Raw genomic sequence first — 16,117 nt, forward strand, 5'->3', positions numbered from 1 at the left:
CCTCCCTCTTCCTGCAGTTCCCCTCCCAACCGCCAGAGGGGGAGCGCTCTCCCGGCGAGGCCGACGATGAACGAGCTCTGCGCATGCGCGGCCCCCGGAATCCTCAGCGTCAGGGGACAAAGCAGCAGGAGAAGGCGCTCGGCCCTCTTTACCCGGCGTGCCTTGCGCTGCGCCTGCGCAGTGTCCGCTTCCGGCTCCGACTTGCCAGGGCCGGCGGTGCTGGCATCCTCTCCAGCCTCAACCTTGTCATCATCATGGCGGAGCCGCGAGACAAAGCGCTGCAGGACTACCGCAAGAAGCTGCTGGAGCACAAGGAGATCGACGGGCGCCTCAAGGAGCGTGAGTCTCCCGAAGGAGGAGGCCCTGGGTCCCCCCTCTCGGTCCTAAAGAAAGAGCGAGGGAGGGAGGTTCCCTGCGTCTGCCTTCACAACAGCCCTGCCAAGTAGGCCCATAGAGAACAATTGGAGAATACTTGCCCATAGGGAATCATTGGGGATTGCTTGCCATAGAGATACATGGAGATTCACTCGCCATGATTCCCTATGGCCAACATTCCCCATAGAATCCTAGGGCTGGAAGAGACCGCAAGGGCCCTGATCCAGTCCAGCCCCCTTCTGCTGCCATGCAGCAACTCTCAGTCAAAGCATCCCATTGACAGGTGGCCATCCAGCCTCCGTTTGAAGACCTCCAAGGAGGGAGACTCCGAGGAAGGAGTGTGTCCCACTGTCAGACAGCCCTTACTCTCAGGAAGGTCCTCCTAATGTTGAGCTGGAATCTCTTTTCCTGGAGCTTGCATCCATTGCTCCAGGTCCTAGTCTCTGAAGCAAGTGAAAACAAGTCAGCTCCCTCCTCAATATGACATCCTTTCACATATTTAAACAGGGCTATCATATTATTATTATTATTATTATTATTATTATTAACTTTTATTTATAAAGCACTGTAAATTTACACTGCACTGTACATACAATCACCCCTTAACCTTCTCTTCTCCAGGCTAAACATCCCCAGCTCCCTGAGTCTTTCCTCATAGGGCTTCATGGTCTCCAGACCCTTCACCATTTTAGTCCCCCTCCTTTGGACACGCTCCAGTTTCTCAATGTCCTTTCTGAATTGTGGTGCCCAGAACTGGACACGATATTCCAGGTGGGGCCTGACCAGAGCAGAATACAGTGGCACTATGACTTCTCTTGATCTAGACACTAGACTTCTATTGATGCAGCCTAGAATCGCATTGGCCTTGTTAGCTGCCGCATCGCACTGTTGACTCCTGTTCAACTTGTGATCTACTTGGACTCCCAGATCCCTTTCACACGTATAAGTCTCTCGTTCAGCCAGGTGTCCCCCAATCTGTATCTGTGCATTTCATTTTTCCGCCCCAAGTGCAGTACTCCTTTCCCCAAGGTACATCTGTAGGGACCATTTGCAGCTGTTTCTCCCACCCTCACATAGCCCTGGCCAGATGATGCAGGGCCAAAGTACTGTCTACACGTGAGAAGGACAGTCCTGCACTGAATCCAGGCCATCCCTGCATTAAAGTGAAATTAAAAGACTCGCCATTTGCTCCGGACCTTCCCAGAAAACCCAGAGTGATGCCAGGCAGCTGTTTACACACTGTCCTATCATGCCAGCACTGGTGCGAATCAATCCTCTGAGGTCCCAGCGAGACATCCGGCCACGTGACCGACATGGGCATCTTGTGTTTGACTTCAGAAGGAGTGACTTGTTCTGCCAGGCAGCATAGCAGGATGCTGTGTAGACAGCTACCCGGTGTCACTCCAGAATACACAGGTAAAGGGGGGAGTTAGGGCTGATGCAAGGCCAGAATACTACAGAGGCAGCCCAGAGCTTGCAAAGAACAGTTCAAAACCAAGACCAATGAGGACACCAATCAAGTTTTAACCTCTACCAAGATCAGTGGTATGTTTCTAGGGGAAAGCACTTCAATTCCTGCTGTAAGCATGAATTGAAATGTTTTTCTTTAGAAACATCGCTGGTCTTAGTAGAGGTTAGAGCTTGATTCAGTGTCCTCATCAGTCTTGGTTTTGAACCGTTCTTTGCAAGCTTATATTGTTTTGGAGAGTGTCCATGAAAAACAAAGACTTCTCTTATGCATCAAAGTAGAATTGACATCCTTTTCTGGATTCCCTATGGTATCATAGATTCATAGAGTTGGAAGAGGCCCCAAGGGCTATCCAGCCCAACCCCTGCCATGCAGGAACTCACAATCAAAGCATCCCCAACAGTTGGCCATCCTGCTTAAAGACCTCCAGAGAAGGAGATTTCATCATACTCCGAGGGAGTGTGTTCCACTGTCGAACAGATCTTACTCAGAAGGACTTTCAGCCTCATCCTGTGCCTACCAACTTATCTTTCTCAATTACTGGAACTTGCTCCAAGATGTACACAAGTTTGCACTGTACACTGATTTGCACAGCATTTCTGAGAATGAATTATGATGCTAGATTTATTAACATCTAATACAAATATGTCCAGAAAATGTACTCTCTATTCTGCCATAGAGTGTTAGTGCAAGAATAACATTTCCTAGTTCTTCAAGATATTTTTCCCTGCATGGGGATGAGGAAATGTGCATCAGCATTTTTTTCCTGATGTTTCTGACTGCAGTGAGGGAACAACTGAAGGAGCTTACCAAGCAGTATGAGAAATCTGAAAATGACCTCAAGGCTCTGCAGAGTGTTGGACAGGTGAGTTATAATAGGAGTGAACCAGGCACTGTCTAATTCCTTGAAAGAGAACTGTCTTTGAAGATGGAAAGTGGGGGAGAGGTGCATCTGAGCTGGAAGAGAGGTGTGTTGCATGGCTTTAGCCCAGGTTTAGTGAACTTTTACCTCTCCAGATATTGTTGCCCTCCATGACAGTCACACGTATCTGCTGAGCGTTGGAGTTCAGTCCTATTTGGAGGGCTACATGTTCCAACCCTGCTTTAAGCCTTTGTGATTTTCTGAGTTTGGTTAGTTCGTTGTTATTGAAGGAATCCTGATGCATAGTAAACAGAAATTTTTATTATGGTTATTTTTTAGAAATGTATATCCCTGCTTTTGTATAGGCTTCCAGGGTAGGATACAGTCACCTGTTTACAAGCAGACACACTTGTTACCACACTAACTATTTGCTACAAGCCCTCCCTGTTCCTCCCTTTGCTGTCCCAAGGATGAACTTGGGGCAAGAACATGAGATTGTGCTTTCCAGCTCCATTGGTGCCAGAGTCTAGCCAGTTTCAGTGACTGAGTTCTCTTGTAAGGTACAGAAATCACTGCTCCTTCTTGGCATCTCACTGGAGTCACATCTTTGGAAAATAACCCATGGCTCTGATGCCCTGAGAAAAGCAGAAAAAAGTCCACAGAAAAGTGTAACTCATCATGTCTGGAAGGCACTGAGTCAAGAAAGATTGCTGTAGATTGACAAATTTCATCACATTTCAAGGAACCATAAGCAAGGTTATTATGTTCCTAGGTGTAACATTCTCTCTCTCTCTCTCTCTCTCTCTCTCTCTCTCTCTCTCTCTCTTATGCAGATTGTTGGTGAGGTTCTTAAACAATTAACAGAGGAAAAATGTAAGTACCTTGGGATAGCGTATATTAATAAGAGATCCAGCCTTTCTAATGCATTCTTTGACATGGGATGTTTGGCTTTAAGCCACATATCAGTAGCATTGCAGTAATGGTATGTGTAGAAATGTTCTATCCACTTGCTCAGTGGAAGCCACAATCACAGATGAACTAAAAAGCTGTCATTTGTCTTTCTAGTCATTGTCAAAGCAACAAATGGACCAAGATATGTCGTTGGTTGTCGGCGTCAGGTGAGTAGCATGTTCTTTAATGTTTGTCAGTTTCACAGATTGTAACATGATCTGAGCAGAGTTGAGGATAGACAGTAGACAGTCTTGTGGCATCTTGTAAACTAATACTTTTTATTTGACATAGGTTTTTGCGGCCTCCAGAAAAGTTCAGTTGCTGTATAGCCTCAATTGGTAGGGGTGAAACTTTAGCATTCTTGTTGGGCTCAGTTAGTGTGTGCGTGTGGAAAATGTGTCCTTTTCAAATCTGGCTTGCTTTTACATCTCTCTCCAGTGAGCGCCGTGACTCACTTGGATGGAAGCAGGCTGGGGTTGTGAGAGGTAGCCAGTCCCAAGTCAGGCTGTGTGGTCATGGGTTATCATCCCTCCTCTGAACATTATCACCTGAATCCAGATTGGCTGTCTTTTTGCTGTTTTAACGGAAGCTATGCAAGTCGCATGCTCTCAGCCTCAGAGGAAGGCAATGGCAAATTTCCTCTGAACAAATCTTGCCAAGAAGACCCCATCATAGGGGTTGCCTTAGGGCTGATGTGCACAACTTGGCAGTGAGTAGGGGCTAAAATTAATACAGTATAGGCTAAACTTTTTCAGGCTGCAGGTAGCATTTAATCAATAATTAATTAAGATTAATTCCGTTGTCCTCTTCTGCCTGTCCCTCTCCTTGTGAGAAGGCCTAGCTGTGGAGGAGCCTTGTGGGGTGAGCATTTGCACATCCTCCTCCTTTGCTGCCTGACCTTCTCTTTGGGAGACATCTGAGTGGCGGAGGAACCTTGAAGTCGTTCCACATCTTTGTGGGCCACCTGAAATTCTTTGGTGGACTGCATGCGGCCTGCAGGCCATATGTTGCGCAGGCCTGCCTTAGGGTCTCCATAAGATGGAAACATTTTGAAGGCCCACAGCAACAAACAGTGTTTCAGTAGATTGTGTACTGCTTTGAGAGAGTCAGTGTTGTGTTGTGGCTTGAGTGTTAAACTAGAACTCTAGGAGATCAGGGTTCAAATCCTTGCTCAGCCATGGAAATTCACCGGGTGATTGCAGGCGTCTCACACTCACAGCCTTGGAGGAGGGCAATGGGAAACTTATTCTGAATAAAGTTTTGCCAAGAAAATTCTATGAGAAGTTTGCTCTAAATCAGAATCAACTCAAGAAATACTGCTTTGAATGTATTTCTATTTAGAAAGAGTAACACAGAATGAATAAACACAATATGCTTTGCCAGGGTAATGCACTGTTACTTGAACTCTGGTTGGGCAGCTGAAGCCTGAAGCTGTTGATCAGCCTCAGAGAGTGCTAAGAGGATCAGGTTTCTGACATTGGACTGGATTCAGCTGTAAGGCTGACACATGACTGTTTGGATGACTGCAACATAATAAATAGTGGTTTTAATATTAGGTGTACCATAAATGTTTTCGTCTTTAAAGAACACCTCTGTTGTTGGTGTTGTCAAAGTAAGGATCCTTCTTATCTGTTATTATCTCACAGATCTTTTTATTTCCTCTTCTGTGGATTTTGTCCCCAGATTGGTTTGAAAACTTAATTTTGCCATGTAATCACTTCAATCTTTCTTCATTAGATTCAGTGTGTGCGTGTGCGTGTGCGTGTGTGTGTGTGTTTAGTGAATCATAGAATATAGAGTTGGAAGAGACCGCAAGGGCCATCCAGTCCAACCCCCTGCCATGCAGGAAATCCAGATCAAAGCATCCCCGACAGATGGCCATCTAGCCTCTGCTTGAAGACCTCCAGGGAAGGAGACTCCACTACACTCCAAGGGAGTGTGTTCCACTGTCGAACAGCCCTTACTGTCAGGAAGTTCCTCCTAATGTTGAGGTGGAATCTCTTTTCCTGTAGCTTGCATCCATTGCTCCGGGTCCTGTCCTCTGGAGCAGCAGAAAACAAGCTTGCTCCCTCCTCAATATGACATCCCTTCAAATATTTAAACAGGGCTATCATATCACCTCTTAACCTTCTTTTCTCCAGGCTAAACATACCCAGCTCCTTAAGGCATTCCTCATAGGGCATGGTTTCCAGACCTTTCACCATTTTAGTCGCCCTCCTTTGGACACGCTCCAGTTTCTCAATGTCCTTTTTGAATTGTGGCGCCCAGAACTGGACACAGTGTTCCAGGTGGGGCCTGACCAGAGCAGAATATAGTGGCACTATTACTTCCCTTGATCTAGACACTATACTTCTATTGATGCAGCCTAAAATTGCATTGGCCTTGTTAGCTGCTGCATCGTGCTGTTGACTCATGTTCAGCTTGTGGTCTACTTGGACTCCTAGATCCCTTTCACATGTTGTCTCCTTAAGCCATGTGTCCCCCATCCTATATCTGTGCATTTCATTTTTTCACCCCAAGTGCAGTACCTTACATTTCTCCCTGGTGAAGTTCATTCTGTTAGCTGTGGCCCAGCTTTGTAGTCTATTCAGGTCATTTTGAATGTTGGTCCTGTCCTCTGGAGTATTAGCTATTCCTCCTAATTTGGTGTCATCTGCAAATTTGATAAGTATGCTCCCAATTCTGTCATCCAGGTCATTGATAAAGATGTTGAACAGCACTGGGCCCAGGACAGAGCCCTGTGGGACCCCACTGGTCACTTCTCTCCAGGATGAAAAGGAGCCATTGTTGAGCACCCTTTGGGTTCGGCCGGTCAACCAGTTACAAATCCACTTAACAGTTGCCTTGTCTAGCCCACATTTTACAAGCTTGTTTTCAAGAATGTCATGGGAAACCTTGTCAAAGGCCTTACTGAAATCAAGATATACTATATCCACAGCATTCCCTTCATCTACCAAGCTGGTAATTTTATCAAAGAAAGAGATTAGGTTTGTCTGGCATGACTTGTTTCTCTGAAACCCATGTTGACTTTTTGTAATTATGGCATTGCCTTCTAGATGTTCACAGATGTATATTGCTTTATTAGCAATGTAACCTGATATTTTTGCTTTCAGCAGATACAGGGTCCTTATTGAGGCTGTTTATTCCACAAGCTTATATTTGGAATATCTCTTCTGCTCTTTCGCCAGATTTAGCAATTCATAGAATTATTGAATGGAAGAGACCCAAAGGGCCATTCAGACCAACCTCCTGCCATGCAGGAAGATACAATCAAAGCTCTCCCGACAGATGGCCATCCAGCCTCTGTTTAAAAACATCCAAAGAAAGAGACTTGACTACTCTTGAGAGCAGCACATTCCACTGTCAAACAGCTTTTACCATCAGGAAGTTCTTCCTAATGTTTAGGTGGAATCTCTTTCCCTGTAGTTTGAATTCATTGCTCTGTATCCTAGTCTCTGGAACAGCAGAAAACAAGCATGCTTCATCCTCAATTGTTTCTTCTTCTTTTTTAATCTACAGCTTGATAAAAGTAAACTAAAGCCTGGGACAAGAGTTGCATTGGATATGACCACACTAACTATTATGAGGTAGGTTTTTACTATCCAGGACTTTGTAGGGGAGCAGGAGACATTAGAGGGATGGAGAAAGCGTGCGGCAGAGTTGTTGCAAAATAGAAGAATTAGCCACATGACTCTGTAGCAAAGAGAGTTGACTTTGGAGATAACCTTCAAAGCAGGGCTGGTCCATATGGGATCTTTGAGGGCCATCCCCACCATTGCGTGCGGGAGGGAGGTAGATAGATGGATAGATGGATAGATGAGTGAGTATGTCTCTGTGTGTTTTGTCTTCTAAAAGTTCAAAATTGCCTCCCAGGTTTTCCTAGTTCCCCACATTCTCCCTTGGAGGTGCATCCATACTGTAGAATTAATGCAGTTTGACACCACTTTAACTGCCATGGCTCCATCCTGCAGAATCCTGGGATTTGTAGTTTTGCGAGGCACAAGTAGTCTTTGACAGAGAGGGCTAAAGACCTTGTGAAACTGCAAAATTCCAGGATCCCATAAGGTGGAGCTAGAACACTGGAAATGGCGTCAAGCTACTTTATTTCCTTAGACCATGTTGCAGTTTAAAAGATCTGCCAAGGCCTTAAACAGTAAAAAATACAAGAAAATAGACCCTCATTCTTTTCTCATTCCCCCCCCCCCCCCCATAATGTCTTTGCTTGTTGGCCTTGTGTGAAAGCTTTGCCATAAAAGCGATAGTCCATAGTTTCTCCAGTTAGCTATAGAGAGATTTACTGAGCTTTTCCAATTATATTCAACAGTATCACAAGTTAAAACAAGATAATTCAAGATCTGTTTAAACAGTTTTAAAAATGTATTTGTGGGAGAGTTCAATGAAAGTAAACAGAGTTTTGTGGACAAAGTGTTCCATGTTTTCACAGCAGCGGCTGCTGTTCAAGAATTGGGGCTTGGCACTGAATCTTAGTTAAAAGACTGAGGTAGAAGTCAGGAATTCATTTGACTAAGAGCTTGTTTGTGTTCAGGCAAGCCTGTTTCATCAGTCTCATCGATATCTCATCAGTTTCCCCGTCTGTAAAATGTGGAGTAGCCTGACCTTTTTATAGGATATTCCTAATGATTATTGTACGTGAAGGGCTTTAGTAACTCAGTTTGCATGTAATGCTAAAGCAAATTTAATACATGTGTATACATAAAGTAGACCACGTAAAGCTAAATTAACTTTCACATTACCAGATTCTTAATTTGTTGTTGCATGTGCATCAGGAATTGTGGGTTGAAACAAACCAAGATTTGTTGGTGGTTTGTTTTAGCAATTAGCAAGAGGTTATTATTAAACCATGAATTTTGGGTCACATGTAAGGACAAGCCAAAGATGTGCTGGAATTGAACTAAATCCATTTTTATGGGTCTTCCTCATGGAGCAGAAGGAGATGTGTGAAGGTGAACACAAGCCATGGTTAAGTTAAGTCAGTTTTTTTCTTGTTCAGTGTTTTGTGCAAACCTTCTTCCTGGAAAAGCACTACAGAAATACGTAGTTTTCTCCAATGTCTTCGTTTTTATGTTTGGATTACAACTAGTCAGGCAGAAAAAGTTTGGAAGTTGCTGTTAAGTTTTTTTTTAACTTCCTGTACAATCAAAATGGAATGTTTGGCATCATTTCTCCATTTTAGGTATTTGCCAAGAGAAGTTGATCCTCTGGTTTACAACATGTCTCATGAAGATCCTGGTGATGTCTCTTATTCTGAGATTGGCGGACTGTCAGAACAAATCAGGGAACTAAGAGAGGTACTTTCCCAGGTTTTTGTTTTGTTTTATATCAGTAAAAAACAACAACTTTGGGTCACATTGGTTATAGCTTCATACCAAAGGAGACCTTTCAGATATCACAGTAATGGTCCTTTCTACCATACCATGAAGAATCAGACATAAATCCTGGGATTGTCCACATCTTCCACCTGTTTCCTGATTCCCTCCTACTTTTTATAGTTTCTTTTAACCATAGGCTATTATCATAGTGGTTTGAATAAGAGATGTCTATGAGATCCTGTTATGAATAACTGCTGAGGTCTTGCAATTACTGTATTCATTTAAAACTTTTGATCCTGAACTTTTCTATTAAGATATCAACGTGGCTTTACCATGATCAAAAGAAATGCAGCAAGGACAGTAACAGTTCTTTTGAATTTGAAGACAGAATGACAAAAACAACCAGATGAAAACTTTTAGGTTGTAGCAGTAAAACAACATATTAACTTGCATCCCAAGCAGGAGGAACTTCCTTCAGTCATTTCACAAACGGGTTGCCATCATTGGGGGAAAAAACCTTTTCCCACTCATTACTCATCTAACCTCCCTTGAAAATACCCTCCTTGGATAGATGTATACTTGAAAAAAGAGTTTTTTAAGTATGTGATCCTACGCCATTGTAGGGTTTAAACTAACAACTCAAATTGATCCCTTTTTGTGGATTTTTCTTTTTAACAATGAGCTTTGTGTCTTGTTAGCCACAACTGAAATGGAATAGCTCCATTGATTACTTGCCCCACCAAAAAGGCCATTTTAGCAAAAAAAAAAAAGTTACCCATCCTTAATACATTGCAGAATTCATGCAGTTTGACTCTGCTTTGACTGGCATGGTTGAATGATGTGGAATTCTGGGGTTTGTAGTTTTGTGAGATATTTAGCCTTCTATGTCAGAGAGCTCTGGTGCCACAACAAACTACAAACCCCAAGATTCCATAGGATGGAACCATGACAGTTAAATCAATATCAAACTGAATTAATTCTGCAATGTGGCAGCAGTCTAGGAGATGTGCATTTACAGTCTTTGTTTTGAATAATGTTATCTTTGGTTTATTGCTTGGTTTTGTTGTATTTTTTGTGGGGAGTTTTCTATTCTAAATTGCTTTGGGAGCTTTTTAGACAAATCTGACATGTTTCTTAAGGTTAAAGAAGTCTGTCACATTGTTCCTTTTCAACAGGTTATAGAGTTGCCACTGACAAATCCAGAACTGTTCCAGCGTGTGGGGATTATACCCCCAAAAGGCTGCTTGCTGTATGGCCCACCAGGTTGGTCTCCTTAATGTGTTTTATGCTTTCCTCTTAAGATTCCTGAGCAAACAGGTTGGTCACTTGTGCACATTTCATTTCAGACCACTGTTGAGTGGTAGCATTCCTTCTTCAAGTGCAAATAGATTTAGTATGGGATGTCAAGCCTAAGTAAAACATAAAAATTCCAGATGCCATTTTGATGGACTTTCAGCCAGTTTTTAAAATTTCTTTGGTGTTTCAGGGAGGTTTCAGGGGCTTTGGTAGGTCACAGAAACTGTGGTTTGGGCACATTTGAGGCAGTTTGGAGACAAAAAATTTGGCCTAGAATTTAATTGGTGTAATATGGGGACTTTGTGAGGCGTCTGGCAGGGACCTCAAGGGCCAAACCAGGGGCTGCAATATGCTTATTCCATCTTAGTATCCTCAAGTTCTCAGTCATGCTTGCTTCCCCTTCCTCCTTTTGTGCAGCTCTTTAAGGAGAGATGCTAGCTGGCTCTTTGTGCTGGGCTTCAAAAGCCTTATTGCCATTGTTGGTGGGGAAAGGAAAACAGATCTAGAGCAGTGGTTCTAGGTATACCACTTGTGGGACAAAGAATCTATACAGATCAGATTCAGGCTTTACATAACACCTACCAATAATTTCCTCTGATCATTATAGCAATAAAATGCCTCATAGGGCATGGTTTCCAGACCCTTCACCATTTTAGTCGCCCTCCTTTGGACACGCTCCAGTTTCTCAATGTTCTTTTTGAATTGTGGTGCCCAGAACTGGACACAGTATTCTAGGTGGGGCCTGACCAAAGCAGAATATAGTGGCGCTATTACTTCTCTTGATCTCAATGATCCTATTAAGCTTCATAGCTGAGTGAGAATTTGATTCTAGGTTTCCTTGATCCATGCTCCATCCATCTCTTCATGTGTATGTTTATGTATTACATTTCTTCCCTACCCAATAGCCTACACTATTGGGTGGTTGACATTTTAAAGTCTCTGCCATCTTAGTGCTTTACTTCTTGAACTTTGTGTGTTTTCCATCCAGGTACAGGAAAAACTCTCCTGGCCAGAGCTGTTGCCAGTCAGTTGGACTGCAATTTCTTAAAGGTAAAACAATAGAGTTCTAATCTAGAGTATTAAACAGAATTGTTTAATATCCGCTTCTTATGATACCCATCCTGTTTCTTAGGTTGTGTCTAGTTCCATTGTAGACAAATACATCGGGGAAAGTGCTCGCCTGATCAGAGAAATGTTCAACTATGCCAGGGACCACCAGCCCTGCATTATCTTCATGGATGAAATTGATGCTATTGGTAAGACTGGTCATCTTTTATGTCCTCTGAGTATGTAGCTGTGCCCTGGAGTGTTTTCCCAGGGAAAGTCTGTTCTTTTCTGAGTATCTGTCTTGCATTGGAAAAAGTTGATTGTGTTGGAGCAGGGTTGAAAAAGTGTGTGGCTGTCCAGATACTGTTGGACTACAAATCCTATCAGCACTGGCCAGAATACCCAGTGGTGAGGAATGTTGGCTGTTTCAATTCGACAAGAGCTGGAGTGCCATGTCTTCCACATCTTAGCATTAAACAGGGTTCAAGGATCGGAGAATGTCAGAAGGGTAGCACTGCTAATATCTAGTACCAAAAAATACAGAGTTCTATGATGTGTGAAAACTAAGGAATCATTATGACAGCCTGCCTGGAGCATATCATAAAGTAACTGGCAGGCTGTAAAAGTGATTTAAAGGTTCACAGGATTCAGTGCCTACACAGATTCATTGGTACCTAGAAATTTATTTTTGTGTGTTTTTGAAGGGAATATTTTTCTAAAAAGTTAGTGCTTATTTGTCACCCTTTTGTCTGGACCAGAGGTAGAAAACCTGTTCACCTCCAAATGTTGATCTGCAACATCTCCCATCATATCTTGCCATTGGCTGTGCTGCCTGGGACTGATGAAAATTGGATTCTAATAGCATCTGGAGGGGCATAGGTTCCCCTTAGTTCCAAATAAAAATGTTATTTTAAACTTCCAAGTTGATTTTTAGAATCTAGTCAAAATTTAAGGAACCACTGTTTTCTGATTCTGCTTATTTCCCCCTCCCAGGTGGTCGTCGGTTTTCAGAGGGAACATCAGCTGACAGAGAAATTCAAAGAACTTTGATGGAGGTAAAGTTCCTATGTATGGAGTCCAACCAGGTGCCCATCCCCATAGACTCTTTTACAGAACCAAGTAGTCAAAATGTGAGGTCAGTGTATTTTGTCTTATCAAAGCTGGGTGTGCTTTCAAGGAACTTGTGGCCACAAGCTGTTCAGGCTTGAATGACACATGCAGAGATATGATTAAGTGGCTCGCCTGCCTCCAGGTCAACAAATCTGGAAATTCTTTGGAGATCTCAAAACTTTCTCCTATTGGCCACTGGAAATCTTTTGGAACCACTCTCAGGTTTGTTTGTTTTTTAATTAAAGGTTCACCATATGTGATCGAAGGGTTGCAGAGAGGCTGCTTAAAATTAAAATTTCATGTGCATGGACCCTTGCAGATTCTTTGTACATCAGCTATGGAAAGGAAGGTTGTATTCCATAAGGTGAATAGCCACATGGGTAGGGCAGCCGTGGTCAGAGAAAGTGGCCTGTTCTTCCATGACTGTGAAGAGTACAGCCTTCCTACATGCTATGAATAAATGAGACCCATGGTTCTCATAGAAGAGATCAGCCCCCCCCCCAAAAAAAAAAAACCTGTTACCTTCTGGATGTGTTAGACTTCAACTCCCAGAATTCTTCATCTTAACTGGCTGGTTGATTGCGGAAACTGCAATCCATCATTCTCAGAAGATGTCAGGTTGAAGAAGACTTGGAAAAATTATAAGGATATGTCTTAGATTCCATGTTGCATGTATTTGGAAAGAGCATCAGAGCAATATCTCACTACGCTTTTCCACCTTCTGGTTTGGATAAGCTTTCAAACTGAAAGAACATCAGAGCTAGCTGACACAAATGTTTTCTTCAACATGTTTCAGTTATTGAATCAAATGGATGGATTTGACACCCTGCATAGAGTTAAAATGATTATGGCTACAAATAGGCCAGATACCCTGGATCCAGCTCTGCTGCGTCCTGGACGGCTGGACAGGAAAATTCGTGAGTGAACCTTTTGTATCAACTTAATTCTCTGCCTCCCTCCAACTTAATTCTCTGCCTCCCTCTTTGTTTGTGAATCAGTCGATCACTTTATTTATACCCAGTCCTTTTCTCAAGTCTAGGACTCAATGCAGCTTACAGAAAATAATATAAAATTATTTTAATTTTTCTTTCTCTTTTAGACATTGATTTACCAAATGAACAAGCCAGGTTAGATATACTGAAGATCCATGCTGGGCCTATAACTAAACATGGAGAAATTGGTAAGTTCCTAGGATTTTATGACATCTGTTTGAAGAGTAATGAACACCTATTTAATGTCTGTGGGCCCCATAGATTTCATATTGCACTTAGTTGTGGAACCTATTCCAGCTTTTCATTTCACGTACTAAAATATTTTATGAGCTATCAAGATGAATTCATCTTATGGTGACCTTACAGCTGAGAGGCCCTGGTCATCAACAGTTCTTCTCAGGTCTTACAAACCAACCTTGATTGATTCAGTCCACCCATCATGCAGTGTTCATCTTTTCCAATAGCTTTCCACTTTGCTGAGCACTATCATCTTTTCCAGTAAGTCTGTAGTCTCAGAGTATATCCAAAATACAATAATGTCTATTTAGTCATCTTGGCTTCTAGTGAATGTTCTAGCTTCATTCACTTTTGTATTCATTTATTTGTCTTTTTGGCAGTCCACAGTATCCATAGAATGACTACTGATACTTTATTTATATCCCTCCTTTTCACCAGCTTTGAGGCTTACAAATGTTGCCTATATGGGATTTGGAGTCATTTTTGCAATGAGATGCTACATGCAGCTCAATACTCTGCTTAACCTAGCAATTTATGTCTTATACTTAGATTATGAAGCAATCGTGAAGCTTTCTGATGGCTTTAATGGAGCCGATCTGAGAAATGTCTGTACTGAAGCAGGTAAGGAATGGAGCGACTTTCAGCACTTCTTTTGAAGCTTTATTTTAAACGCAGGAAATCCATTGCATATTGCAGCCTGAAAAAGGAACACCTGCCTGGTCTTTGTACTCCTGTTAAAGTAGGGATGGTCAATGTTGGATTGTAGCTCCTGATCCATCACCATTGGTTTTACTGACAAAGGCTAAAAGGGAGTTGCAAGTCAATAGAAAATAAATAAAAATGGAGGTCTATAATTGCTGATCCCTGTCATGCTTGTGGCAGCTAGGACTCTCCCACACTACACACTTGTAGTGCTGCAGTTCCACTTTATTTGCTATGATTCCATCCTACAGAATCCTGGGATTTTCAATTTAGGAAGGGCATATAGAATTCTGAGCTATAGAGCTCTAGTGCCCCTAACTACAAACCCCAGAATTCCATTGGATGAAGTCATGGCAATTGAAGTGTACAGGGAGTCCCACTTATCTGATGGGTTAGGACTGGAGGACTGTCAGAAAATTAGTATTTCTGCATAGCAGAGGGCTGAACTGGATGGCCCTTGTGGTTTCTTCCAACTCTATGGCTGCATCTGCATTGCAGAAATAATCTGCCTTGAAACTACTTTAACTGCCATGGCTCATTCCTATGGAATTCTGGGAAATGTAGTTTGTTGTGGCATGAGAACAAAGTGGATGCAGCCTATGATTCTGTGGTTGAAAGGCGAAACCCAGTCTTTTTCTGGCTAGCAAATGTAAGACTGAAAGATTGTGCCAAGTCAGCTGAGAGGAAAAACAACATGCTGAGTGAGCAGCAGGTATTAAAAGAGTGGAATATGGCTATTAATTTAGATCTGTGGAGACAGCTGAACGTCTGTCAAAAAATGAGTCATTGAAAAGAGAGGGATCCCTGTATGAAAGAGTCCCTGGATTACTGAAGAAATTAGAACTCAGAGCTGCCTATCATGAACCAGATTTGTTTTGTATGTCTCTTGCTTGTCTTTGCAGGCATGTTTGCCATTCGTGCCGATCACGACTTTGTCGTTCAGGAAGACTTCATGAAGGCTGTTAGGAAAGTCGCAGATTCCAAGAAGCTGGAGTCGAAGTTGGACTACAAACCTGTCTGAATGTAACCGTGCCATTTACATGGCTAACTGACTGCATGGGAAACATCGGGGCTTGATAGGGAAAAGGAGAAACAAAAGTACCCCTTGATTGTGTTCATATTGCAAGTATTTCTATTACAGTGGTGAGCCTACCAGCTGTTAAGTTAGTGCTGTGTCTGCTTGCAGGAGAGTGTGGCATGTTGACTACACCAGGGCCTGTTTAATGAGTGCAGAATAAAATATGTCATCACATGGAAACTCTATACAATGTACCAAGTTTCTTTCATTTCAGCAGATTTTTTAAAAGTATGTGTCTGATTTTATATAATTGTAATTTTTTTCTTCCCTTAAGCAGTTGAATAAAACTTGTGGAAATCCCTTCCCCTCGATATGTTTTTGCTCAGTTTATTTCAAAACAAGAATTAGAACACTTGAGGTTTTTGCCTCTCATGACACACTTTGCAGCCTCTTGATGCAAAACATTTTCTTGGAACAAAGTTTCTACCCTTCATGCTTTATAAACGGTTTCAAGTATTTTATTTCATTTATATGCTGCCTTTCTCCTGAAGTGGTACTCAAAGTGGCTCACAACAATATTTGTTAAGATATTTCTGTTCCACCCTATAGTAGAAGATCTCAGGGAGGTAAAATCAATGCTAGCAGATCGAAACATTTTAAAACAGCAAAAATCAATTAAATAGACTAAATATATTTAGAACATTAACAAGTTTGTTGTTGTTAACTGCC

The 16,117-nt window shown here is 42.3% G+C and overlaps 1 protein-coding gene across 1 annotated transcript; it reads left to right on the top strand.

The window, feature by feature from the left end:
* Positions 1–170: 170 nt before the first annotated feature.
* Positions 171–15,759, top strand: PSMC6 (proteasome 26S subunit, ATPase 6). Its single transcript, XM_089522894.1, has 14 exons — positions 171–339; positions 2,629–2,708; positions 3,539–3,578; positions 3,771–3,823; positions 7,176–7,243; positions 8,851–8,965; positions 10,162–10,249; positions 11,271–11,332; positions 11,415–11,538; positions 12,323–12,384; positions 13,236–13,356; positions 13,539–13,619; positions 14,218–14,289; positions 15,273–15,759. Exons 1-14 carry the CDS (start codon positions 255–257, stop codon positions 15,389–15,391), a joined length of 1,170 nt encoding a protein of 389 aa, XP_089379020.1. The 5' UTR covers positions 171–254; the 3' UTR covers positions 15,392–15,759.
* The last annotated feature ends 358 nt before the right edge of the window (positions 15,760–16,117 follow it).

This window comes from Sceloporus occidentalis, unplaced genomic scaffold (genome assembly GCF_023333645.1).
Source record: "Sceloporus occidentalis isolate IW3139 unplaced genomic scaffold, rSceOcc1.0.p SCAF_4, whole genome shotgun sequence".
NCBI classification, from domain to species: Eukaryota; Metazoa; Chordata; class Lepidosauria; order Squamata; family Phrynosomatidae; genus Sceloporus; species Sceloporus occidentalis.